The sequence below is a fragment of the Ascaphus truei genome, chromosome 5, assembly GCF_040206685.1.
Source record: "Ascaphus truei isolate aAscTru1 chromosome 5, aAscTru1.hap1, whole genome shotgun sequence".
In the NCBI taxonomy this organism is placed as follows: domain Eukaryota; kingdom Metazoa; phylum Chordata; class Amphibia; order Anura; family Ascaphidae; genus Ascaphus; species Ascaphus truei.
In genome coordinates this window covers 193,435,311-193,460,012 of record NC_134487.1, presented here as the reverse complement: position 1 = coordinate 193,460,012, position 24,702 = coordinate 193,435,311, and the positions used below count along the sequence as shown (strand labels likewise).

The 24,702-nt window shown below is 42.0% G+C and overlaps 1 protein-coding gene across 3 annotated transcripts in view; it reads right to left on the bottom strand.

Moving 5' to 3' along the window:
- PKD2L2 (polycystin 2 like 2, transient receptor potential cation channel) overlaps positions 1-24,702 on the bottom strand; it is a 1,160,187-nt gene that overhangs the window by 484,418 nt on the left and 651,067 nt on the right. For 2 of the 3 annotated variants that reach the window (XM_075601557.1, XM_075601559.1), the window contains exon 8: positions 6,677-6,847. The exons of the other annotated variant lie outside the window; for it this stretch is intronic. In XM_075601557.1, coding sequence (XP_075457672.1) covers positions 6,677-6,847 — 171 coding nt within the window. The remainder of the gene's footprint in view (positions 1-6,676; positions 6,848-24,702) is intronic. 3 annotated transcript variants of the gene reach the window in all.

Below are 24,702 nucleotides of genomic sequence, written 5' to 3'. Positions count from 1 at the left end.
TCTTTTCTTGCTATTGGAATAATTAATAAAGCTTTCTTCCAAGACAACATTGTCCCTGAGATAGTGCAATACATCACATGCGAGTTCCAGAATGGTCACCGCTTCTACCAGGACAACGATCCGAAGCACACCGCGTCAACAGCGCATATCCTTGAGCGCGGTATCAACTGGGTGTAGACGCCAGCGGAGTAAGTGCAGTAGACCGTGTCTCATTTTTTTCCCCACTGTTTTTACTGTGTACTGTATCTTTTAAACTAATTGTCCTTTTTTTCAAATGACAGATCGCCAGACTTCAATCCGATCGAAATGGTCTGGCATCAGCAGAAGGACCATATCCGGAAAGTGGCGAAACCCTCCAAAAAGGACGAGTTGTTGAAAGGCATAATGAGTTTTTGGAACGATGTACTCACCGTGGAACGCTGCAATAAATATATAAACCATATTGCCACTGTGTTGCCCATTGTGATCGCGCGTAATGGGCAAGCATCAGGAAAGTAGTCCTGTGCAGTAGTATTCTAAGTACAGTATGATACAGGTAAGTATGGCACAGATTTTTTCTTTCCCAATAGTCAGAGTATACAGTACAGTAGTTACAGTTTTTTCTTTACAGAGAGAGCAGCACCAGCCATCAGGTTACATACAGTTGTATTTAACAGTAGTCAGAGTATACCGTACAGTAGTTCCAGTATACAGTAGACTAGTTTGACAGTAGTACAGTAACTACCTACTAACTGATCATTTTTTTTCTTTTCAGAGAAAGCAGCACCAGCCATCTAAAGTAGTACTACATATCACACAATGCCATTATACAGTACAGTAGTTACAGTTTTTTCTTTACAGAGAGAGCAGCACCAGCCATCAGGTTACATACAGTTGTATTTAACAGTAGTCAGAGTATACAGTACAGTAGTTCCAGTATACAGTAGACTAGTTTGACAGTAGTACAGTAACTGCCTACTAACTGGTCATTTTTTTCTTTTCCGAGAAAGCAGCACCAGCCATCTAAAGTAGTACTACATATCACACAATGCCATAATACAGTACGCACATACAGTAACACACTCATTTTTTGTTTTCTTGTCGTTTCAGGAAAAAAGGGTGGCCTGGGGGGAGGTGGGGTGTTGTGTCCAGTCTAATCTGTTTGTACAGTCAAATGTACAGTATATAAACAGCAGTATTGATGTACACAAAACCTCTCCTCTCTCAATGAACTACTGTACTGTACACGGAATGAGGAACAAGATAACGACGGAAAAAATAATATTACTATATATATATATATATATATATATATATATATATATATATATATATATATATATACAGTATACTGTACATAGTAATATTATTTTTATACAGTATACATATATTATACATAACAGTGTACTGTATATATATATTATTACATAATATTCTTATAAATGTGCATAATTCATGTTTCTCCATGTTTTACAAATGTTTTCTAAATGTTTATCCAATTTCAATCTGCCAGAAGAACTTAATAAAGACTGCATTATGTATTATTCATGATTATTTTTATATTTGTATTTTTTTGTTCCTGATGAAATAAAATAAATATTTATTCACATTCCTTGGTAATCATTATCATTGACAACAACCACACTCCCCCCCCACCCCCACAGTATAAGAATGAATGTCAAAACAACATGAATCAGTTAATGTTTTTTTTTGCTCTCAATTCTCTCAATGCTGTGCAAATCAGATTTACATTTCAAATTCGAGAAGGGATTTTCCAAAGCGTTACCATAAACAAAGCCTCAAATGGTTGGGAGAGGGGGGGGGGGGTTGGGTGAGTCATGTGCAGTAATCAGCTAGCTCCCATCTCAAAGAGGCTTAGAGTAAACGCAGGCGCAGTGAAGCGATTGACGCTCGGCTAGGGACGGATTAAAAACACAATGCGAACTTCAGAAAATGAATGACTCTGTGGAGGTGTCTGTCGAATGACTCTGTGGAGAGGGGGGGGGGGGTTGGGTGACTCATGCACAGTAAGCAGCTAGCTCCCATCTCAAAGAGGCTTGGAGTACACGCAGGTGCAGTGAGGCGATTGACGCTCAGCTAGGGACGGGTTAAAAACACAATGACTAACTTCAGAAAATGAATGACTCTGTTGAGGTGTCTGTCGAAAAGAGTTTGTGTGTGCGTGGGGGAGGGATGAAGGATTAGTTGTGCTGCAGTTCAAAGAAATTACATACTGTAGAGTAGAGTACAGTAATTTCAAAAGGCAGTTCATCATAATAATTTGATCAATAAACCCCCAAATACAAACCCCAAATACAGTACATAAAAAGCAAGTCACTTTATCTCCCTGTGCCTCAGGCACCAAAAACATACAGTAGATTGTGAGCTCCACGGGACAGGGAGGGACCTGTGCCTGCAAAATGTCTCTGGAAAGCGCTACGTATACTGTAACTAACAGTGCTATACAAAAACATGCTATTATTATTATAATATCAAGGTGATGCTCTGTGCAAATCAAATTCGAGAAGGGATTTTCCAAAACGTTGCCGTAAACAAAGCCTCAAAGCTCCCGTCTCAAAGAGAATTACACGCAGGCGCAGTGAGGCTTTGTACTGTACTGTAGCTCGGCTATGGACGGATTAAGAACACAATGGCAAGATTCAGAAAATTAATGACTCTGTGGAGAGGGGGGGGGGTTGGGTGACTCCTGCGCCGTAAGCAGCTAAGCAGCTAAATAGCTCCCATCTGATAAAGGAACACACACAGGCGCAGTGAGGCTTTGAAGCTCGGCTATGGACGGATTAAGAACACAATGGCAAGATTCAGAAAATTAACGACTCTGTGGAGAGGGGGGGGTTGGGTTACTCATGCGCAGTAAGCAGCTAGCTCCCATCTCAAAGAGGCTTGGAGTACACGCAGGTGCAGTGAGGCGATTGACGCTCGGCTAGGGACGGGTTAAAAACACAATGACTAACTTCAGAAAATGAATGACTCTGTGGAGGTGTCTGTCGAAAAGAGTTTGTGTGTGGAGGGATGAAGGATTAGTTGTGCTGCAGTTCAAAGAAATTACATACTGTAGAGTAGAGTACAGTAAATTTCAAAAGGCAGTTCATCATAATAATTTGATCAATAAACCCCCAAATACAACCCCCAAATACAGTACATAAAAAGCAAGTCACTTTATCTCCCTGTGCCTCAGGCACAAAAAACATACAGTAGATTGTGAGCTCCACGGGACAGGGAGGGACCTGTGCCTGCAAAATGTCTCTGGAAAGCGCAACGTATACTGTAACTAACAGCGCTATACAAAAACATGCTATTATTATTATAATATCAAGGTGATGCTCTGTGCAAATCAAATTCGAGAAGGGATTTTCCAAAACGTTGCCGTAAACAAAGCCTCAAAGCTTCCGTCTCAAAGAGAATTACACGCAGGCACAGTGAGGCTTTGTACTGTACTGTAGCTCGGCTATGGACGGATTAAGAACACAATGGCAAGATTCAGAAAATTAACGACTCTGTGGAGAGGGGGGGGGGTTGGGTGACTCATGCGCAGTAAGCAGCTAGCTCCCATCTCAAAGAGGCTTAGAGTACACGCAGGCGCAGTGAGGCGATTGACGCTCGGCTAGGGACAGAATAAAAACACAATGACTAACTTCAGAAAATGAATGACTCTGTGCAGGTGTCTGTCGAATTACTCTGTGGAGAGGGGGGGGGGGTTGGGTGACTCAAGCGCAGAAAGCAGCTAATCAGCTAAATAGCTCCCATCTGAACAAGGATTACACGCAGGCGCAGTGAGGCTTTGAAGCTCGGCTATGGACGGATTCAAAACACAATGGCAAGATTCCAATAATTAAAGACAGCCGCATGAAGTTCAAAGCTAAAGACATACTTTAATTTCAAAAGGCAGTTCATCATAATAATACACCCCCAAATACAGTACGTAAAAAGCACACAAATCAACCATGTGCAGTCAAACGCACAGGGTCGCAGACAAAAGCTACAGTAAGATGGTTTTTGCAGGCTTGTGGAGAAAAAAAAAAAAAAAAAATTACAATAAAAAAAAATTCCTAATTTTTTTTGGTCACTCACTCAGGCAAGCAAGCAAGCAGTGGTGGGCGAAGTTACAGGCGCATGCACAGTAAATTCCTGCTGTCAAGCAGGAATGTGATTGAAACCAGACACACGTTCAAAGGAATGGTGTGGGAGAGATGTACTGCATTGCACAGAAGATAAGAAGTTGAAATACCCTGCAGTGCAGTTAATTATCTTGAGCGAGGGGAGAGCGCTGTATATGCAGAAATGTGACACTGTTACAGTACTGTACACGCCTATGCGTTTCAACAATTTTCAAATGAGACATACTGTACATCAGCACAGCACCGCAAATGCATGTATACTTTAAATATGCAAATTTACAATTACTGCGCGGGCACACACAGACTGTGTACTGACGTAGGTTGAACCGCGAAGGTATTAGACTTCCAAGACAACAGCTCGCAAATGCCCCCCTGAGTTTTTACATGGCATTGCAGTATTGCAGACAGCGAGAATAAAATGCTAATATCACGAGCGCGAAAATAACGCAGTTCACTCCGGGCGAAAACGACACAAAACCGCACATAACCGGGATAATCTGAAAATCGCGGATCTAACCGAATATGACTAAAGGCGGTCGCCACTGTAGGAAGCTAACAAGGTAGCGGATACATTTGGACAGGACCCACTTAAGCTAGACCGCAAACCACTTACTCACTTAACCTTGCCGTTGCGACGTCGAGAGCTCAGAAATGGATACCTACACTTCCAACACGTCCACCCGTACCTATCCACGCGTCTTTAATCAGCGCTTGGTTTAGCACTCACAGCTCCCTCTTGTGTCTGAAAACCAATTGGCACAGTTTATATACATTCCAATTACTACAGTCAGAGAATGGACTGCAAAATGGGGAAAAGAAGGTGGGTGTTTCTCCGCAAAACCCACCCTCAAACTCACAGCCTAGCAAGCTCCCCTTGTCAGCACTCTTGGAAAGGCAAAAACACAGAAATACTGTTTTGTCGCATAATTAATACACAGTCTCTTTGATGCATATACAACAGTCCGGTCCAAGAGCTGACACTCTAGGACCTTTACATATGGATCAGGGGTAACGAAGAGGGCTTAACCTTTATTATTAAGCCTGATTACCCCCTCACCATCACAGTGAGTTCTTGAGGCTAACTCCGCTGCCCAAATGGCTTCACACCTTGGCAGCCTCTGAGGCTTTCATGTTGGGGACTCGAGAAGACTTGGTGGCACCAGGCTTGGCAACCACATGGTTTCTCGGAACCATGGACCTGAAAGTCCCCAGCTCATAATACCGTACACAAGCATCTGTACTATAAGAACACTATGAAACAAAATATACTTTCCCATATTTTTTCTAAGTCCCAAGGTACACAGGCGGCACACTTTATTTGAGTGTGGCTCATTCCGCAAGCCGGGATATGTCCCGGCTTGCGAGCCGCACTCCCTCGGTGTGCCGCGCATCACCGATGCACGGTCACGCGTCATCGGGTGCCTGTGCCGCCTGTACGCGTGCCCAGGGCTCCCCGAGGGAGCCCTGGTGTCGCGCGGATGTGAGGACGGCGGCGGGACGTTCCGGGGGACCCGGCGGACCCGGTTAGGAGAGGGGGAAGCCCCGATCGGCGGGCCTCTCCTCCGAGGCTTCGGCTCGCGCCCGGGACATCCCGGCGCGCGCCAGGTTACTGTCGCGGCCGAGACCGGGCAAATGCTCAAATAAACTCGGCCGCGACAGTAGAATGAAAAACCGCCTAGGTTCATTTTCAGGGCTATAATTTTCTAAGTCCTATGAGTTGAATGAAAAAATGCTTAGGTTCATTCTCAGGGCTGTATCTCAATCCCTTTGAAAACCGGACTTAAGTTTCATAAAAACCCTTGCAACCTCATATATGGTTGGAGTACCGCCAGAACTTCTAAACTGGTTCTGGGTAACCGTGCATTTAACTGGGGATCCATCTGTTGCTGGGGGGACCCTGGTACCATTCTGAGGATACCTTAAACCCTTTTCCCCGCTTACCTTTCTGGTCTGTGATGAAGGAGGAAGTCCTAACAGTGTAACAAAAGCATTTCCAGAGCAGGATTTTGACGGGAGCCTTGTGCCTACATGTATCCGTGCTGCCTGACCTGACTCCCGGGTACATTATTGGGGCGCACAGAAACTCTGGACCCTGACTATCTAGACAAATTGTGGTAAGAATTTCTCCGCAAAATCCTCCTGAAGCTCATAGCCTAGCAATCTCTGCTTGCTAGCACCCCATGAAAGGTAAAACTCATAAATTCTTTATTGTCACACATTCACATACATTTCGTGTAAGACAAATGTGTCCAAGAGCTGACACTCTAAACCCCACAATATGGCTCAGAGTTAACCAACCGGGCATAATAATATTGAAGACCTGGTTACCCCCACACCGTCACATACAGTATATAAATAAATTATAATAACAATTTTGTGTACTTTTTTGCAATTTACGTTATGGCTTTATAATACACAGTAAATGTTTGAATGTGATTAGACGCATATTAGAAAAAACACACACACATACTGTATATATAAATATATATATATATATTTATATACATATGTAAACAGCACACATTGAACATATTGCAAAAATGAAAAATGTACTGTACCTTTATCCATGCAAAGAAGACATTTAAAGCAATCATGTTATTATAATGAGTTTGCCAGAAAGCCAGAAAATGAAAGTTTGGATATATATTTGGATCCTCTAGCATTTTTTCAAGCAACATGGATACTTGTGATGTCCGATACACATTGAAGCAAATTGCTAGACATGATACCTGAATGAACACAGATATAATACTATCACAGCACTTCCTTTTAATCAGTTCATGGCAGTACACATATAAGGACACATTTCCTGTATGGTGGTGCTTAAGGTCATTTTGAAAATGAATGTCTTAGCTTACAAGTATAAAAGCTCTTTGTACTTAATTATCTCTGCTCACATAAGCAGTATGGGATTGTCAATTGGAGGAGTTATGGAGTTGAATGACATAACATATAATGGGATGTCTCTACATCGTGAATTTGTGTCCATTTTTTTAGCACGGAGAACTTATATTTTAATACAATAATTATAACTTTCATATAATTTAAATCTCATCAGAAGTTGAAAATATTATGAAGTGTCATGGTACGGTATATAAGGAAAAATATATTTGAGGATGATGTGTATATATCTCCATTCTTTTTATACAATTCACACCACAACATGCAGATGTGTACTGTATGTACATTTTTTCTGCCTCTAGACCTGCTTCCTAAACATTTTCTTTGGTAAAATTCTTTGATTTTCAAAGTTATTGGGTTTTTTTCAAATATGGCTTCCAACACTACAGATGCAGGTGCTTTTATTTTAAGGCATCTCAAAATGGAATTTCGTGATATACCCGATATCCTTGTGAGTTGCGCCGCAACAGCCTAATGGCCCGCTGGAGAAATACAGCAGGGGTCCCTGCTGTGTGAGTCCTACCGGGGTCTGCCTTTATGTAATAGACGCGCAGTAAGAGGCTGAATAAGTCACTCTAACTGCGTGCCTCTCACAGGCGATCGCGGGGTTTTTATTAAAATCCCAACATGCAGTAATGTAGCAGGGGGTCTCCGGAGCTGAACCGCGTCGATTTCAGGTCTGCGGACCCCTACTTCCCGATATACAGGCCCCGGTATGGGGTGCCAGTATCCCCATGTTAAAATCCTGTGGGTCACGGGACCGTGGGATCGAAACAAAGAAGAGGGGATACCGGCACCCCATACCGGGGCCTGTATATTGGGAAGTAGGGGTTCCCTGATGCTGAAATAAAGTTTGTTCAACTCAGAAGACCCCCTGCTCCCTCACATTAGCATCATACATAAAAAAAAATTACCTTAGCGGATAGCTGCTAAGTTAATGAAGCTGCTTACATTTTATTTGTATTCATAGTGTGCTTGAGCAGGGGGTCTCCTGAGCTGAACAAAGTTGATTTCAGTCTCGGGGGCCCCCTACTTCCCGAGTTACAGTCTCCGGTATGGAGTACCGGTATCTCCTCCATGTTAAAATCCACTTGGGATGTAAACAAAGCAGAAGGATATCGGTAGACCAATCGGGGCCTGTATCTCGGAAAGTAGGGGGTCCCTGAGGCTGAAATCAACTTTGTGCAGCTCAGGAGACCCCCTGCTCACACACACAATAAATAAAAAAAGAAATGTAAACAGCTTCATTACCTTAGCATGTAATGCTAATGCAATGCCCGCTAAGGCAATGAAGGGGGTAAGGCACAGTAATTTAGCAGATTACAATATGTACTGTACTACCCACCCACTAATACACAACCCACCCCCTGTGTCCCCCCATAAAACCATGATTTATTATTTTACACACAGGATTAATACCCCAGGCTGACGGGGGTCCCCGGTTGTCCCGACAGGTGTCTTTAGGCCCCACAGTGCACCAGAGGGGTGTGCCCACAGGTGTCTGGGGGTCTCTGGTGGTCCCCGCTAGGCGCCGTGTGCTCCAGCTGGTCACCGCGGGTCACAGAGGGCCACAATGGGGTCCACGGGTGGTCCCATGGGTGTCTGGGGGTCCCCTGGTCATCCCCACAAGTGTCTGGAGCACTCGGGTGGTTCCCAAGGGATTCTGGGGGCCTTTGGGAAGTTCCCACGGGGGTCTGGGGCCCTCGGGTGGTCCCTGCGGGTCCACAGGGCCCCCACAGTTTTAGGACCACCGGCTCTTTCCCACAGGTGTCCCCCATGGGTCTGCAGGTGGTACCTGTGGGCATCCTGGGGTTCTCGGGTGGTTCCCGTGGGCAAGCGAGGGCCCTCAGGTGGTCTCCATAGGTCCCCGCAGACCTAAGGTACCAAACCTGTATGTAAAAAAATAAAACATGTCCTACACTTAAATAAATACCCCTGCAACCAAACAAACACATACAGTAGAGTAATGGGCAAAATAACTATTATACAGATATGGCCTTAAATAGGGCTGGTGACGTCACATTGGGGCGGGATCTGGTTTAACAGACATCTGATTGGCTTTTAAAACCATGTGCCGATTTTTTTTTTTTTTTAATGATGTCATTTAAAGGGAATGATGTCAATTCCCCAATCTGATTGGTTGTTGTACTTGACCTAAAATGACTTCGTCACATGGTGTACAACAAGCAATCAGATTGGGGAATTGGTTCCCACGATCAGATTGGCTGAAATACCGTGTGATGCCGGCTTAGTGACGTCATGTTAAAGGCAAATTAAGCACAGCCATTCTGATATGCTGACATCATTCCCTTTAAATTATGTCATTAAAAAAAAATTAAGTCGGCACATGGACAATCAGATGGCTGTTAAACCAGTTCCCGCCCAAATGTAAAGTCACAGGCTCTCTTTAAGGCCGTGACAGCTCATTTGAGCACAAGAAGACGACGAGACAACATCGGTTGGGAGTTACCATGGGGCTTTTTGGATTACAACAAGACGATAGAAGATCAAGAAATAATGACAGATGAAGCCAGAAGAAGCTGATTAAAGAAGAAAGAAGATTTGGGTACCTGATCTGGATCTTCATGGCGGATGCATCGGATGGTGTTTGAGGCCTTCGCGGTATGTGAGCTTCCTGTTTCCCCGGGAGTCGGAGGGCCAGCGCTTCTAAAGCTAAGTAATATATTGAATGTATGGAAATTTATATTTTTTACATCTTTTTTTGATTGGATGTGTATTTATATTTTTTATTTGCACATTGACTGATAATGTATTAATCAGTACCCCTTTAGGCTACAGATCAATAAATTATTAGACTAATAATTTGTTTTTAATTACTTGCTTTGTATTGATGGTGACATTTTCTATGTATGTTTATTATGTGGATGTAATTGTTTGTCAGAAATTGCAAAAAAAAATGTTGGTGATTGATTTTCTTTTTAATTAATGATGTGTTGTGTTGGCTAATGCTTCTAAAGGTTGTGTTGCCGATATTTTTTAATAATGAATGTCTTTGTTGGTTACTGGTTTAATTAATTAATTGTTGTTTTATTAATTAATTGTTTGATTGGATACTGGTTTAATTAAATCCTTGTTGTTTCGTTAAGGAATTGGTTTGATTGGTTACTGGTACAATTAATTAATTGTTGTTTTATTAATTACTTGGTTTGATTGGTTACTGGTTTAATTAATTCATTGATGATCTGGTTATTGCTTGTATTAATTGCATTAGCTGGCTAGTGTTTTTATTTAATGAATCATGTTTTTTTTAGTTTTGTAATGTTTAATTATTGTGTGTTTTGAGAATTAATGTATTTTGATTAGGGTGCCCATTGATTGCTATAGTGGCTTATCATGCCCATATTATTATATGGTTATGATGCACTATTATAACAATCAATGGGTACAGGGTGGGTATTGGGGGTCCGGGGAGGGTGGTTAGGCCTCCCGGGTGGGTATCGGGGAAGGGTGGGTTAACCCCTTAATTACTGAAGCGGTTATTAACCTCTAAGCTGATAAGGGGCTGGGGGCCATTATATTGTATTTGCGATGTATTTTTCTAGCAACGGAGGACAGGGACCTGGCAGCCCATATTCAAAGTGGCCTATTATAAGTGGCAAGACTACTGAACAACTCAAGTTTAAAAGGAAGTTCAAAAGAAGTGAAGAAGAAGTGGACACCCCCAACTGGCCCTGATTCCTGCATTTGAACTACGCTGGAAAGGAGGATATCATCTATACCTGACTGCATCATTACTGCTGTGATGCTGCCTTTACCATTTATATTTGCTGTGACTTCACTTCTTCTCAAATTATGCACTTCTTTTTACCAGCCTCAGTATGTCTCTAACTCTATTCATATATCTCCATCTCTCCTTCCTTCCCCACTTCTCTGTTCACATGAACTCCTTTCTTACCTGCGCCCTCTGACACCACACAGCTATATCCCCTGCACTAAAACACACCCTTACAAATCATCCTCACACATCCTCTTTCTATCCATGCTTCTCCTCCTTGCTTCTGGGGATATCGCTCCCAATCCTGGTCCCTGTCTTATTCATACATGCGCTCGTCCTCGCCTGCAATTGCAACCTCTACTCCTTCTGGTGTCAACCCCTCCAACCTCATACCCATCCCCTGCCACCCTCCCTCCTCTCTCCCTTTCTCCTGTGCCCTTTGGAATGCTCGCTCCCTTTCTAACAAGTTCCTCTCTGTACATGACTTTTTTCTCTCTCACTCTCTGCTCCTATTTGCTATAACTGAGACATGGCTCACTCAGTCTGACACTGCTCTGGATGCTGCCCTCTCCTATGGTGGCCTTTCCTTCTCCCACACTCCGCGCACTGATGGCAGGGGTGGAGACGTGGGGCTCCTGCTCTCCTCTCTCTGCCGTTACCGAACCCTTCCTATTCCTCCATCTTTTGCTTTTCCATCCTTTGAGGCTCACACTGTCCAGATCTTCTCTCCTCTCCCTGTCCATGTGGCAGTCATCTATCGCCCACCTGCCTCTACTCATCCCCCTTCTGCCTTTCTCTCTCACTTTGAATCCTGGCTCTCTTTCTTTCTCTCCTCAGACTCCCCTGTTCTTCTCCTTGGGGACTTCAATTGCCACATTGATGACCCCTCTCTCCCTTGGGCTTCCCGCTTTCTCTCTCTAACCTCTTCTTTTGGCCTTCAACAGTGGACTGCAGCCAGCACCCACAAGGATGGACACTACCTAGACCTGGTTTTCACTAAAAACTTCTCTCTCTCCTATTTCTCCATTTCCCCTTTTCCTCTCTCTGACCATCATCTCATCTCATTCTCTCTATCTCGCTTCTCTCCTTCTCCTCCTCCATCTACCCCCCGGTTCTGCAGAAACCTGCGCTCTATTCACTTACCTGACTTTGAGTCTACTTTACGCTCCTCCCTCTCCTCTCTCAGCTCTGCTACAGACCCTGACAACCTGGTCAGGAACTACAACTCTGTCTTGTCCTTGTCTCTTGATCTACATGCCACACTTTCTCTCTGCCACCCTCGCCCTTCTAACCCTAGACCCTGGCTAAATTCCCACACGCGCATGCTGCGTTCCTCCACTCGTTCCTCTGAACGCCTCTGGAGGAAGTCTCACACTCTCGCAGACTTCCTTCACTACAAATTTATGCTATCCTGTTTCAACTCTGCCCTCTCGCAAGCTAAACAAGCCTACTTTTCTGCACTAATCAACATGCACAAGTCTAACCCACACCGACTGTTCTCTGTCTTTGATACTCTACTCAAACCACCCTCAGCTGCCTCTCCTTCCTCCATCTCCGCTCAGGACTTTGCTAACTATTTTAAGGAAAAGGTGGAATCCATACGTCAGAACATCCCCTCTGTTTCTTCCTTCCATCCTACACCTCTTCCTAACTCTCCTCCTGCCTTCCTTGACTCTTTTTCCACTGTTTTAGAGGAGGATGTGTCGCTGTTGATCGCCTCTTCTCCCTCTACCACTTGCCCTCTTGATCCCATTCCCTCCCATCTTCTAAAACCTCTTGCTCCTACTATAATCCCTATGCTCACACACATTTTTAACTCCTCCCTCTGCTCTGGAACCTTTCCATCCTCCTTCAAACATGCAACAGTCATACCATTACTCAAAAACAGCAAGCTTGACCCTACCTGTCTTTCTAACTATCGACCTGTCTCCCTCCTGCCTTTTGCCTCTAAACTCCTTGAACGTCTTGTATTCTCTCGCTTGCTCCATTTTCTCAACACCTATTCTCTCCTAGACCCTCTACAATCTGGCTTCCGCACTGCTCACTCCACGGAAACAGCCCTCACTAAAATAACTGACGACCTCCATGCTGCCAAAGACAGAGGTCATTACACTCTGCTCATATTACTCGACCTCTCTGCAGCATTTGACACCGTGGACCACCCTCTTCTCCTTCATATTCTCCATACTCTTGGTATTCGGAACACAGCTCTATCCTGGATCTCATCCTACCTCTCCCATCATACTTTCAGTGTCTCTTCTGCTAACACCTCCTCCTCCTCTATTGATCTCTCTGTGGGGGTACCCCAGGGCTCTGTCCTGGGACCTCTTCTCTTTTCTCTGTACACACACTCTCTAGGTGACCTAATAACATCTTTTGGGTTTAAATATCACCTCTATGCTGACGACACACAAATGTACTTTTCAACACCCGACCTTACACCTGCTGTACAAACCAAAGTTTCTGAATGTCTCTCTGCTATATCATTCTGGATGGCCCTCCGCCGCCTTAAACTCAACATGGCTAAAACAGAGCTCCTCATACTTCCTCCCAACCCTGGCCCTACTACTTCCTTCCACATTACTGTTGGAACTACGATCATTCACCCAGTAGCCCAAGCACGCTGCCTAGGGGTCACACTCGACTCCTCTCTCACATTCGCCCCTCACATTCAAAACATTTCTAAAACTTGCCGCTTTTTCCTCCGAAATATAACAAAGATACGCCCTTTCCTCTGTTGCTCGACTGCTAAAACTCTGACTCATGCCCTCATTCTCTCCCGTCTTGATTACTGTAACCTCCTGCTGTCCGGCCTTCCTGCCTCTCACCTGTCTCCCCTACAATCTATCCTAAATGCTGTTGCCAGAATCACTCTACTCTTTCCTAGATCTGTCTCAGCATCTCCCCTCATGAAATCCCTCTCCTGGCTTCCGCATCTCGCACTGCATTCTTCTCCTCACTTTTAAAGCTCTACACTCTTCTGCCCCTCCTTACATCTCAACCCTAATTTCTCACTATGCACCATCCTGACTCTTGCGTTCTGTTCAAGGATGTCTTCTTTCTACCCCCTTTGTATCTAAAGCCCTCTCCCGCCTTAAACCTTTTTCACTGACTGCCCCACACCTCTGGAATGCCCTTCCCCTCAGTACCCAACTAGCACCCTCTCTATCCACCTTTAAGACCCACCTTAAGACACACTTGGTTAAAGAAGCATATGAATAGCACTGTGGATATTCTGAACACATGATACATAAAGCCTGGCCCCCTGCAGACGCATTTACCAGAACTCCCTCCTACTGTCTCTGTACGTTCTCCCCACCTAAAAATTAGACTGTAAGCTCCTAAGGGCAGGGACTCCTCTTACTTAATGTTACTTTTATGTCTGAAGCACTTATTCCCATGATCTGTTATTTTGATTACCACATGTATTACTACTGTGAAGCGCTATGTACATTAATGGCGCTATATAAATAAAGACATACAATACAATACAATACTCCTGCAGGGGTAGTTAGAACTGAATTTATTTACTTGATTTATGTATGCTGGCTAATGTTGCATTTAATAATGGGCAGATAATCTATTATCCATATCTGGATAATTGTTATTTTGCCCATTACTCTACTGTATGTGTTTGGTTGGGGGGGGGGGGGGGGGCGTGTGGTGGTTATTTATTTAAGTGTAGGACATGTTTTATTTTTTTACATACAGGGTTGGTAACTTAGATCTGCGGGGACCTATGGAGACCAACTGAGAACCCTCGGATGCCCACAGGAACCACTCGAGTACCCCCGGACACCCACGAGTACCAACTGCGGACCCACGGGGGACACCTTTGAGAAAGAACTGGGGGCCCGCAGACCTGAAGTGACCAGCCGAGGACCCCAGACCCCCGTGGGAAGTACCAGAGGTCCCCAGACACCTGTGGGGATTATCCGGGTACCCCCGACACCTGAGGGACCACCCATGGACCCCATTGTTGCCCACGATGACATGTGGGGACCACTTGGAGGCCCAAAGCACCTAGTAGGGACCACCCGGAGACCCCCAAACACCTGTGGGCATCCCCCTCTAGTACATTGTGGGGCCTCTGGACACCCGTCGGGACCACCGGGGGGCCCCCTTTGGCCTGGGGTATTAATCCTGTGTGTAAAATAATAAATCATGGTTTTGTGGTGGAGCACAGTGCATGGGTGGGTTGTGTATTAGTGGGTGTGTAGTACAGTACATATTGTAATATAATCTGCTGCATTACTGTGCCTTAACCCCTTCATTGCCTTAACGGGATTTGCATAGCCACTAAGGTAATGAAGCTGCTTACATTTTTATTTTTATTTATTGTGTCTGTGAGCTGGGGGTCTCCTGAGCTGAACAAAGTTGATTTCAGCCTCGGGGACCCCCTACTTACCGAGATACAGGTCCAAGTATGGGGTGCTGGTATCTCTCTGCTTTGTTTACATAGTTACATAGTTACATAGTAGATGAGATTGGAAAAAGACGTATGCCCATCAAGTTCAATCTATGATAAATTTAGATAACAGATAATTTATCCTACTGTATATCTATACTTACTTATTGATCCAGAGGAAGGCAAACAAAAAAACCCAGAGTCATAGCATCCAATGATATCTCAAAGGGGAAAAATTAATTCCTTCCTGACTCCAAGAATTGGCAATCGGTTTAATCCCTGGATCAACATCCTTACCATGTATACTTATTTGGTATATCCCTGTATACCTTTCCTTTCTAAAAAGATGTCCAACCTTTTTTTTGAACAAATCTATTGTATCTGCCATCACAGTCTCCATTGGTAATGAATTCCATATTTTAACTGCCCTTACTGTATAGAACCCTTTCCTTTGTTGCTGGTGAAATCTCCTTTCCTCCAACCTCAAGGGATGGCCCCGAGTCCTTTGTACTGCCCGTTGGATGAATAGTTCTTTTGAAAGCTCCTTGTATTGTCCCCGAATATATTTGTATATAGTTATCATATCCCCTCTTAAATGCCTTTTTTCTAATGTAAATAAATCTAATTTAGCTAGCCTCTCTTCATAAATTAGATTGTCCATCCCCTTTATTAATTTGGTGGCTCTTCTCTGCAATCTCTCTAGTTTCATAATGTCTTTTCTTAGGATTGGTGCCCAAAATTGTACTTCATATTCAAGGTGTGTTTTTTCTAATGCTCTTGTTTGCCTTTGGAGCTACTGAATGACGTATTGCTAAGCCTGCTGTCTACAAGCACTCCTAAATCCTTCTCCATCAATGATTCCCCCAATTTAGCCCCATTTAAATTGTAAGTCACCTTTTTATTCTTGCATCCCAAATGCATAACCGTACATTTATCTGTATTAAACCTCATCTGCCATTTACCTGCCCACGTTTCCAGTCTCTCCAAGTCCTTCTGAAGAGAAATTACATCCTGCTCTGATTCTACTACCTTACACAATTTAGTATCATCAGCAAAGATGGAGACTTTGCTCTCGATGACAACCTCAAGATCACTAATAAACAAGTTTAAAAGCAGGTGTCCCAGTACCGATCCCTAAGGTACTCCACTCACGACTTTAGCCCTACCTGAAAAAGTTCCATTTATGAAAACCCTCTTTTGTCTGTCTTTTAACCAGTTTTCAATCCACGTGCATAAATTATTACTGAGTCCAATTTTCTTTATTTTGTACACCAACCTCTTGTGTGAAACCGTATCAAAAGCCTTTGCAAAATCTAAGTAGACCACATCAACTGCATTACCCTGGTCTAAATTCCTACTTACCTCCTCAAAGAAAGAAATATGGTTTGTTTGGCATGATTTATCCTTCATAAATCCATGCTGACTAATACTAATAATTTTGTTTTCCATGAAGTATTCCTGAATATTATCCTATATTAAAGCTTCAAGTAATTTCCCCACTATTGAAGTCAGGCTTACAGGTCTGTAATTCCCCGGTTGTGATCTAGCTCCCTTTTTAAATATAGGCACCACATCTCCTTTACGCCAATCTTGTGGTACTGAGCTTGTGGAAATGTAGTCCTTGAATATTAAATATAATGGTTTGGCTATTACTGAGCTTTACTCCTTGAGAACTCTTGGATACATGCCATCGGGGCCAGGTGCCTTATTTATTTAAAAAAATTTCAAGCCGCTTTTGAACTTCTTCCTCAGTTAACCAATTGTTCATTAATATGGAGGTTGTGGCTTCCTCCTGCGGCACTACTATTGAACTTGATTCTTCCCTGGTAAACACAGAGGCAATAATTTGTTTAATACCTCTGCTTTTTCCTTATCTCCAATAATCTGCCTACCCATCTTACTCTGATAGGGTCCTATATTTTCTTTTCTCATTTTTTTGTTATTAAAGGTACTTAAAGAACTTTTTAGGGTTAACCTTACTTTCTACTGCAATCCTTTTTCATTATCCATTTTTGCTAATTTGATTGCCCTTTTGCAATTTTTATTACTTTCCTTATAATTCTGATATGATGTCTCCGTCCCTTCTGACTTAAAGAATCTAAACTCCATCCTCTTCTTGTCCATTTCCTCCCCTACCTGTTTATTTAGCCACATTGGTTTTGACTTATTTCTTTTATACTCATTACCCAAGGGTATACACTGATAAGTGTGATTTTTTAACAATGTTTTAAATACTGCCCATTTATCTTCTACATTTTTCCCTGCAAAAACATCACCCCGGCGTATTACTTGTAGATTAGACCTCAGTTTATTAAAATCTGCATTTCTAAAGTTGAAGGTCTTTGTTGAACCCAAGTAATCTGTTTTTTGATAATTTATTTCAAATGAGACCATGTTATGATCACTGTTACCCGAATGTTCCAGGACTTGAATATTTGTTATTACTTCTACATTGTTTGATATTACCAAATCCAGTACTGCCCCTCTCCTGGTTGGTTCCTCAATAATTTGGGTCATATAATTGTCTTTAAGCACCTCCAAAAATCTATTTCCTTTTGTTGTAATGCTAATCTCATTTCCCCAGTCTATGTCTGGATAATTAAAATCCTCCATTATGCAAATATAACCAAGTTTTGATGCCTTCTCAAATTGCAAACGTATTTCAGCTTCCTCAATATCACAGATATTTGGTGGTTTATAGCATATCCCTACAAACATTTTCTTTATACTTTTACCTCCACTGCTAATTTCTATCCACAAGGTCTCTAAATTTTTAACATTCCCTTCATAAACATCATCCCTAATAATAGGTTTTAGATCCGGTTTAACATATAAACATACTCCACCTCCCCTTCTATTTGTACGATCCTTCCGAAAAAGGGAATAACACTCTAAATTAACTGTCCAGTCATGAGTTTCATCTCACCATGTTTCAGTAGTGCCTATGATATCATACTGCTCCCTTGCAGCTATTAATTCAAGTTCCCCCATTTTAACTGGCAGGCTTCTTGCATTAGCAAAAATAAAAATACAATAATAGATATAAAACCTGGCGCATGTGATAATATAGTGATGTTATAATAAAGTCCAATAAAGGATATACAGACTAAATGTCCCAATCCTGATAGGTCAGCCGATGACAGATGGATTCAAAATCACAGTTCACAGAGTGAAAGTACACAGTCCTCTTCACGATGTATATTCAACCTGCAGATGTATGACATGAAACAGAAAAACAGGACATTGCGCAGTATATTTGATGGCCAATGATGCCCTTAGTTTCTGAGCTCAATAAAATGCCTACTTACTAGAAGTAGATAGAACGCATGCAGTAGAGAGAAACTGTACTTGGAGCCTTCTGGGTCCCGGTCGCCTTCGGTATAGCACGAACCCCTCGTGGTGTCCTCTGCTTCCGTGGATGTTCAGAAGGTGTCCCTTTCAGGAAAGATGTCTCCTGGATCTGTTTTGGGATTTCCTGCAGCCTTTTTTTCTCCAGTGGGGATAAAAGAGGACAAAGGATTGCGCAATAATAAAAACTTTAATGACGCCTACCTAAAACAATAAAATACTCACAAAAGACGGTGAGTATAAAATCAATGAAGTGCCCGACCCAGCACACCCAAACGCTGCATACAGTCTCTGAATGTCCTCCTCGGTATCGCGTGTACCTCGCGTGATTCCGGCGCGGTTAGGATGACGTCATCATCTCCTCTCAATGACTGGCAGCTAGAGTGTGTGGGGCAGTACCTCTTTGGCTCCTCCCTACGCGTTTCGTGACGGGGAACGTCACTTCGTCAGGGGATTGTGGAGCCTCGTCAATCCCATGTGCAATTTATAGCCCTAGTTTAACCCCTTGTGTACAGGAGCCTTAGGGCGAATGATGGCAGGGTGATTAAACTTCTCTGATAGTAACGATCAGCTGGGTTGAAGTGAATCACCTCTGAGATGACCCCTGATTCACGTAGGAATCATGAGATCACAGTACATAGCATATTAGAATAAAAATAACATTACATTAAAAAGTTATAATATTGGATAAGAGAACGGATAGTGATAAACCAATTAATTAAAGAAATGATGCTAAATCGAAATCAATGTTTAACCCTTTAGGGGAGAGGGTTTTAAGAGTATAGATCCAGAAGGTCTCTTGCTGTGAGACCCTCTGCAATCTATCTCCCCCTCTGACACCCACCTTGGGGCAATCTATGCCAATACATGTGAGCCCCTCTGGAGACTGATTGTGGTACAATTTAAAATGGTTGGACACACTATGTGTCTCCAAACCATTTTTAATATTGTACACATGTTCGGCGAATCTTCTTTTCAGGGGTCTCCCCGTTCTGCCCACATATTGTAATTTACAGGGACATTCTAAAAGGTAAACACAAAAGTTAGATTTGCAGTTGATAAATGTACGGATTTCGAAGCTTTTACCGGTGACATTTGATCTAAATTCTTTACATTTCGATCCATAACTACAACCAATACATTTTTTACAGGGGAAATAACCTTTAAGGTCTTTTAACCACATGGTTTGTCCCAGGCCATGATGTTTCTTAGGGCAACTGGGGGCCAGTTGGGATTTTAGATTCTGAGCTCTTTTATACACAATTTGCGGTTTGTCAGGTAATATCGAATTTAGAACCGGATCTCTTTGTAGGATCCCCCAATGTTTATTAAACACTTTTGATATATCCCTAGACATCCCGTTAAATTGCGTAATGAAAGGGAGAAATACCCTATTTGTATTTGCATCTACTTTTTTGACAGGATGGATCAGAGATGCCCGTTCTATACTGTTAGCTTGATCAATAGCATTTTTAACAACCCTCTCATTGTATTTCCTGTCCCTAAACTTATTACCCAGGTCCTCAATTTGTTCCTTATACACTTCCACTTGAGAACAATTTTTTTTAACTCTAAGTGCTTGTCCTTTTGGGATATTTTTTATCCATTGAGGATGATGGTGACTGGATGCTAGAACATATGAGTTAGCATTCACCTCCTTATAATATGTTTTTGTCTGTATCTCATTGTTGACAATATAACGGGTTAGATCTAGGAAGTTTATAGACTGTGGACTAGTACTAAACGTGAATTGAATGTTGTAATCGTTTGTATTAAGATGTCCTTTGAAGGCCTCTAGTTCTTCTTTGGTGCCCCTCCAGACGCATAGCACATCATTGATGTAGCGTTTCCAAAGCACCAGGTTTGCACCATATGGGTTGTGATTTTGGATGTAATTATCCTCCCACATACCCATAAAGATGTTTTCATAACTAGGTGCAAACCTGGTACCCATCGCGGTGCCACACATCTGGAGGTAATAGCTGCCATCGTGAGAAAAATAGTTGTGGGTTAGTATGTACTTTATGGCCTCTATGATGAATATTCTAACTGAGGATTCCATATTGCTATCTTTATTTAAAACCCACTCTATGGCCTTCAAACCCATTTCATGGTCTATAATGATGTAGAGGGACACCACGTCGCATGTGACCCAAATCAGACCTTCTTCCCATGTGAGATCTTCAATGGTCCGCAACACATGCGACGTGTCCTTGAGGTGTGATGGTATTTCTACCACGTACTTCTGTAACAAATGATCCACAAATTGAGATAAGTTTGATGTTAGGGACCCTACCCCCGAGATGATGGGTCTACCTGGGGGTTTTAAGGGATCTTTGTGAATCTTCGGGATAAAATAGAAGAGTGGTATTTTTGGTTGTTCTATTAATAAGAAATCCAACTCCTTCTTGTTAATAATACCCGTGTCATACCCTTTTGCCTGCCATTCTGATAACAGGATACCATACTCATTGGTGGGGTTACCTTTCAATGTCATATAGGTTTCCTTATCACCTAGTATTCGTTGGGATTCTTCCTGATAGTAGTCCCTATTCATGACTACTATCCCCCCTCCTTTATCAGCTGGCTTTATCACTATCTGACTATTATTAGACAATGATTTTACTGCTTCTTTCTCAGCTGTGGTCATATTTTGTTTTTTACATTTGAAGTCTTGACTCAATTTTTCTAAGTCTCCTATAACCATTTCCGCAAAAGTGTCTATAAACTTCCCTTTACATATCTTAGGATAAAATGTTGAGCTTTTCTTAAATGCAGTCAGTGGGGCTTTCACTGTATTCATGCTAGCTGTGTCCATAGTAGCAGCTCTAGTGACAGCATCTTTAATGAAATATTTCTTCAGTGTTAACTTTCTAACATATTTATGAACATCGATAAATGTTTTAAACATGTTAGGGCCCTGGACTTGGGCAAAAGTGAGTCCCTTTTCTAACACTTTAGTCTCAACATTTGAAAGTTTATGGTCACTGATATTAAAGATATTCTGTTTCTTTACCAATCTCTGCCTGCATTTAGTCTTTTTCTGTTTTTTTGTTCCTCCTCTCTTTCCTCGGAGACGTCTGCTCATGATCTTTTTCTTTCTAACTCCCTGGGTTCTTGCCACTCTCTCCTGCTCTCTTTCCTGGTTTCGTGAAAGGGCTTGTGACCTCTGCGTTGCTCTAAAAAAGGAGGAACAAATCTTTTATTATATTCTCCATCTCTGTCTTCTCTTTCATTGGGTCTCCATAGTGGTGACCTCTCCCTATAGTTTCTGAAAGTTTGATCTCCCTCAGATGTGTGTAGTCTAGATGGTTCATACCGTGTGTTGCTGTTTCCTGGGTTTTTCAAATCTTTCATATCTTTTTTATCAGTTTTAGTCTCATTCTTCTTACTTTGAGCATGTTTCGAATTTTTATTTTTTGAATGTGTTTGATCAGAATTTTTATCAGACACTTTACTAGTTTTTATTACCGGTGGTGCTGTATAAATTAGTCCTTCTACATCATCTGTTGTAACAGTCACCTGTTCTCTTTTCCAGTTACGCTGTTTATTCTCCTCATAATCCTTTTTATCTTTTGCAAATTTAATTTGCTTGTTCAGTTTAGTTTCTCTATCCAATTTTTCTATTCTTAAAATCACTTTGTCCTCTACTGTAGTTCCTTATATTCTTTTAATTCCATAAACGGTTCCAGATTCTCCTTAATCTGATTAATCTCACTGTCAATGATCTCCAAAGTAGATGCTCTTTGTTTGATCACTAGCTGTATGAGGTTAATAGAACATTGATCCAGATGAAAATTCCATTCTTCCATGAAACTTTCTTTATCCTGATCTAGCGTAGGGACTTTTAAGACCCGTAAGCCTCTTGGGATTCTCTTACACTCCAAATATTTCTTTAGCGCGTAAGAGTCCCAAGTTTGCTTAACTTCCTGATGTAATAGTTTCTCTAATTTTGAGAACTGAGTTTCTAGGTTTTCTATTTCCAGATCCATACAGTCTGGATTTTCATCAAATACCCCATCAAAATTGCAACCTCTAAGTGCTCTATTAGTAAAAAGAGCCATGCTATGTGATAAGTAAATGATGTGTGAGGCCAGCAGCTATACAGTGTGAGAAAACAACAATACAAATACAAAATATACTGTGACAAGCGCTAAGCCTAAATTATAACAGTGCAGTGCACAAGAATAAGCAGTCTGGTAATCTATTGAGGATTATCTCAAAATAAACCTCAAAACAAGAAAAAAATACAATAATAGATATAAAACCTGGCGCATGTGATAATATAGTGATGTGATAAAAAGTCCAATAAAGGATATACAGACTAAATGTCCCAATCCTGATAGGTCAGCCGATGACAGATGGATTCAAAATCACAGTTCACAGAGTGAAAGTACACAGTCCTCTTCACGATGTATATTCAACCTGCAGATGTATGACATGAAACAGAAAAACAGGACATTGCGCAGTATATTTGATGGCCAATGATGCCCTTAGTTTCTGAGCTCAATAAAATGCCTACTTACTAGAAGTAGATAGAACGCATGCAGGGGAGAGAAACTGTACTTGGAGCCTTCTGGGTCCCGGTCGCCTTCGGTATAGCACGAACCCCTCGTGGTGTCCTCTGCTTCCGTGGATGTTCAGAAGGTGTCCCTTTCAGGAAAGATGTCTCCTGGATCTGTTTTGGGAATTGTCCTCTTTTATCCCCACTGGAGAAAAAAAGGCTGCAGGAATTCCCAAAACAGATCCAGGAGACATCTTTCCTGAAAGGGACACCTTCTGAACATCCACGGAAGCAGAGGACACCACGAGGGGTTCGTGCTATACCGAAGGCGACCGGGACCCAGAAGGCTCCAAGTACAGTTTCTCTCCCCTGCATGCGTTCTATCTACTTCTAGTAAGTAGGCATTTTATTGAGCTCAGAAACTAAGGGCATCATTGGCCATCAAATATACTGCGCAATGTCCTGTTTTTCTGTTTCATGTCATACATCTGCAGGTTGAATATACATTGTGAAGAGGACTGTGTACTTTCACTTTGTGAACTGTGATTTTGAATCCATCTGTCATCGGCTGACCTATCAGGATTGGGACATTTAGTCTGTATATCCTTTATTGGACTTTATTATCACATCACTATATTATCACATGCGCCAGGTTTTATATCTATTATTGTATTTTTATTCTTGTTTTGAGGTTTATTTTGAGATAATCCTCAGTAGATTACCAGGCTGCTTATTTTTGTGCACTGCACTGTTATAATTTAGGCTTAGCGCTTGTCACAGTATATTTTGTATTTGTATTGTTATAAAGAAATAAAGAAATATTTGGAGTGTAAGAGAATCCCAAGAGGTTTACGGGTCTTAAAAGTCCCTACGCTAGATCAGGATAAAGAAAGTTTCATGGAAGAATGGAATTTTCATCTGGATCAATGTTCTATTAACCTCATACAGCTAGTGATCAAACAAAGAGCATCTACTTTGGAGATCATTGACAGTGAGATTAATCAGATTAAGGAGAATCTGGAACCGTTTATGGAATTAAAAGAATATAAGGAACTAGAGGACAAAGTGATTTTAAGAATAGAAAAATTGGATAGAGAAACTAAACTGAACAAGCAAATTAAATTTGCAAGAGATAAAAAGGATTATGAGGAGAATAAACAGCGTACCTGAAAAAGAGAACAGGTGACTGTTACAACAGATGATGTATAAGGAGTAATTAGTACAGCACCACCGGTAATAAAAACTAGTAAAGTGTCTCATAAAAATTCTGATCAAACACATTCAAAAAATAAAAATTCGAAACATGCTCAAAGTAAGAAGAATGAGACTAAAACTGATAAAAAAGATATGAAAGATTTGAAAAACCCAGGAAACAGCAACACACGGTATGAACCATCTAGACCACACACATCTGAGGGAGATCAAACTTTCAGAAACTATAGGGAGAGGTCACCACTATGGAGACCCAATGAAAGAGAAGACAGAGATGGAGAATATAATAAAAGATTTGTTCCTCCTTTTTTAGAGCAACGCAGAGGTCACAAGCCCTTTCACGAAACCAGGAAAGAGAGCAGGAGAGAGTGGCAAGAACCCAGGTAGTTAGAAAGAAAAAGATCATGAGCAGACGTCTCTGAGGAAAGAGAGGAGGAACAAAAAAACAGAAAAAGACTAAATGCAGGCAGAGATT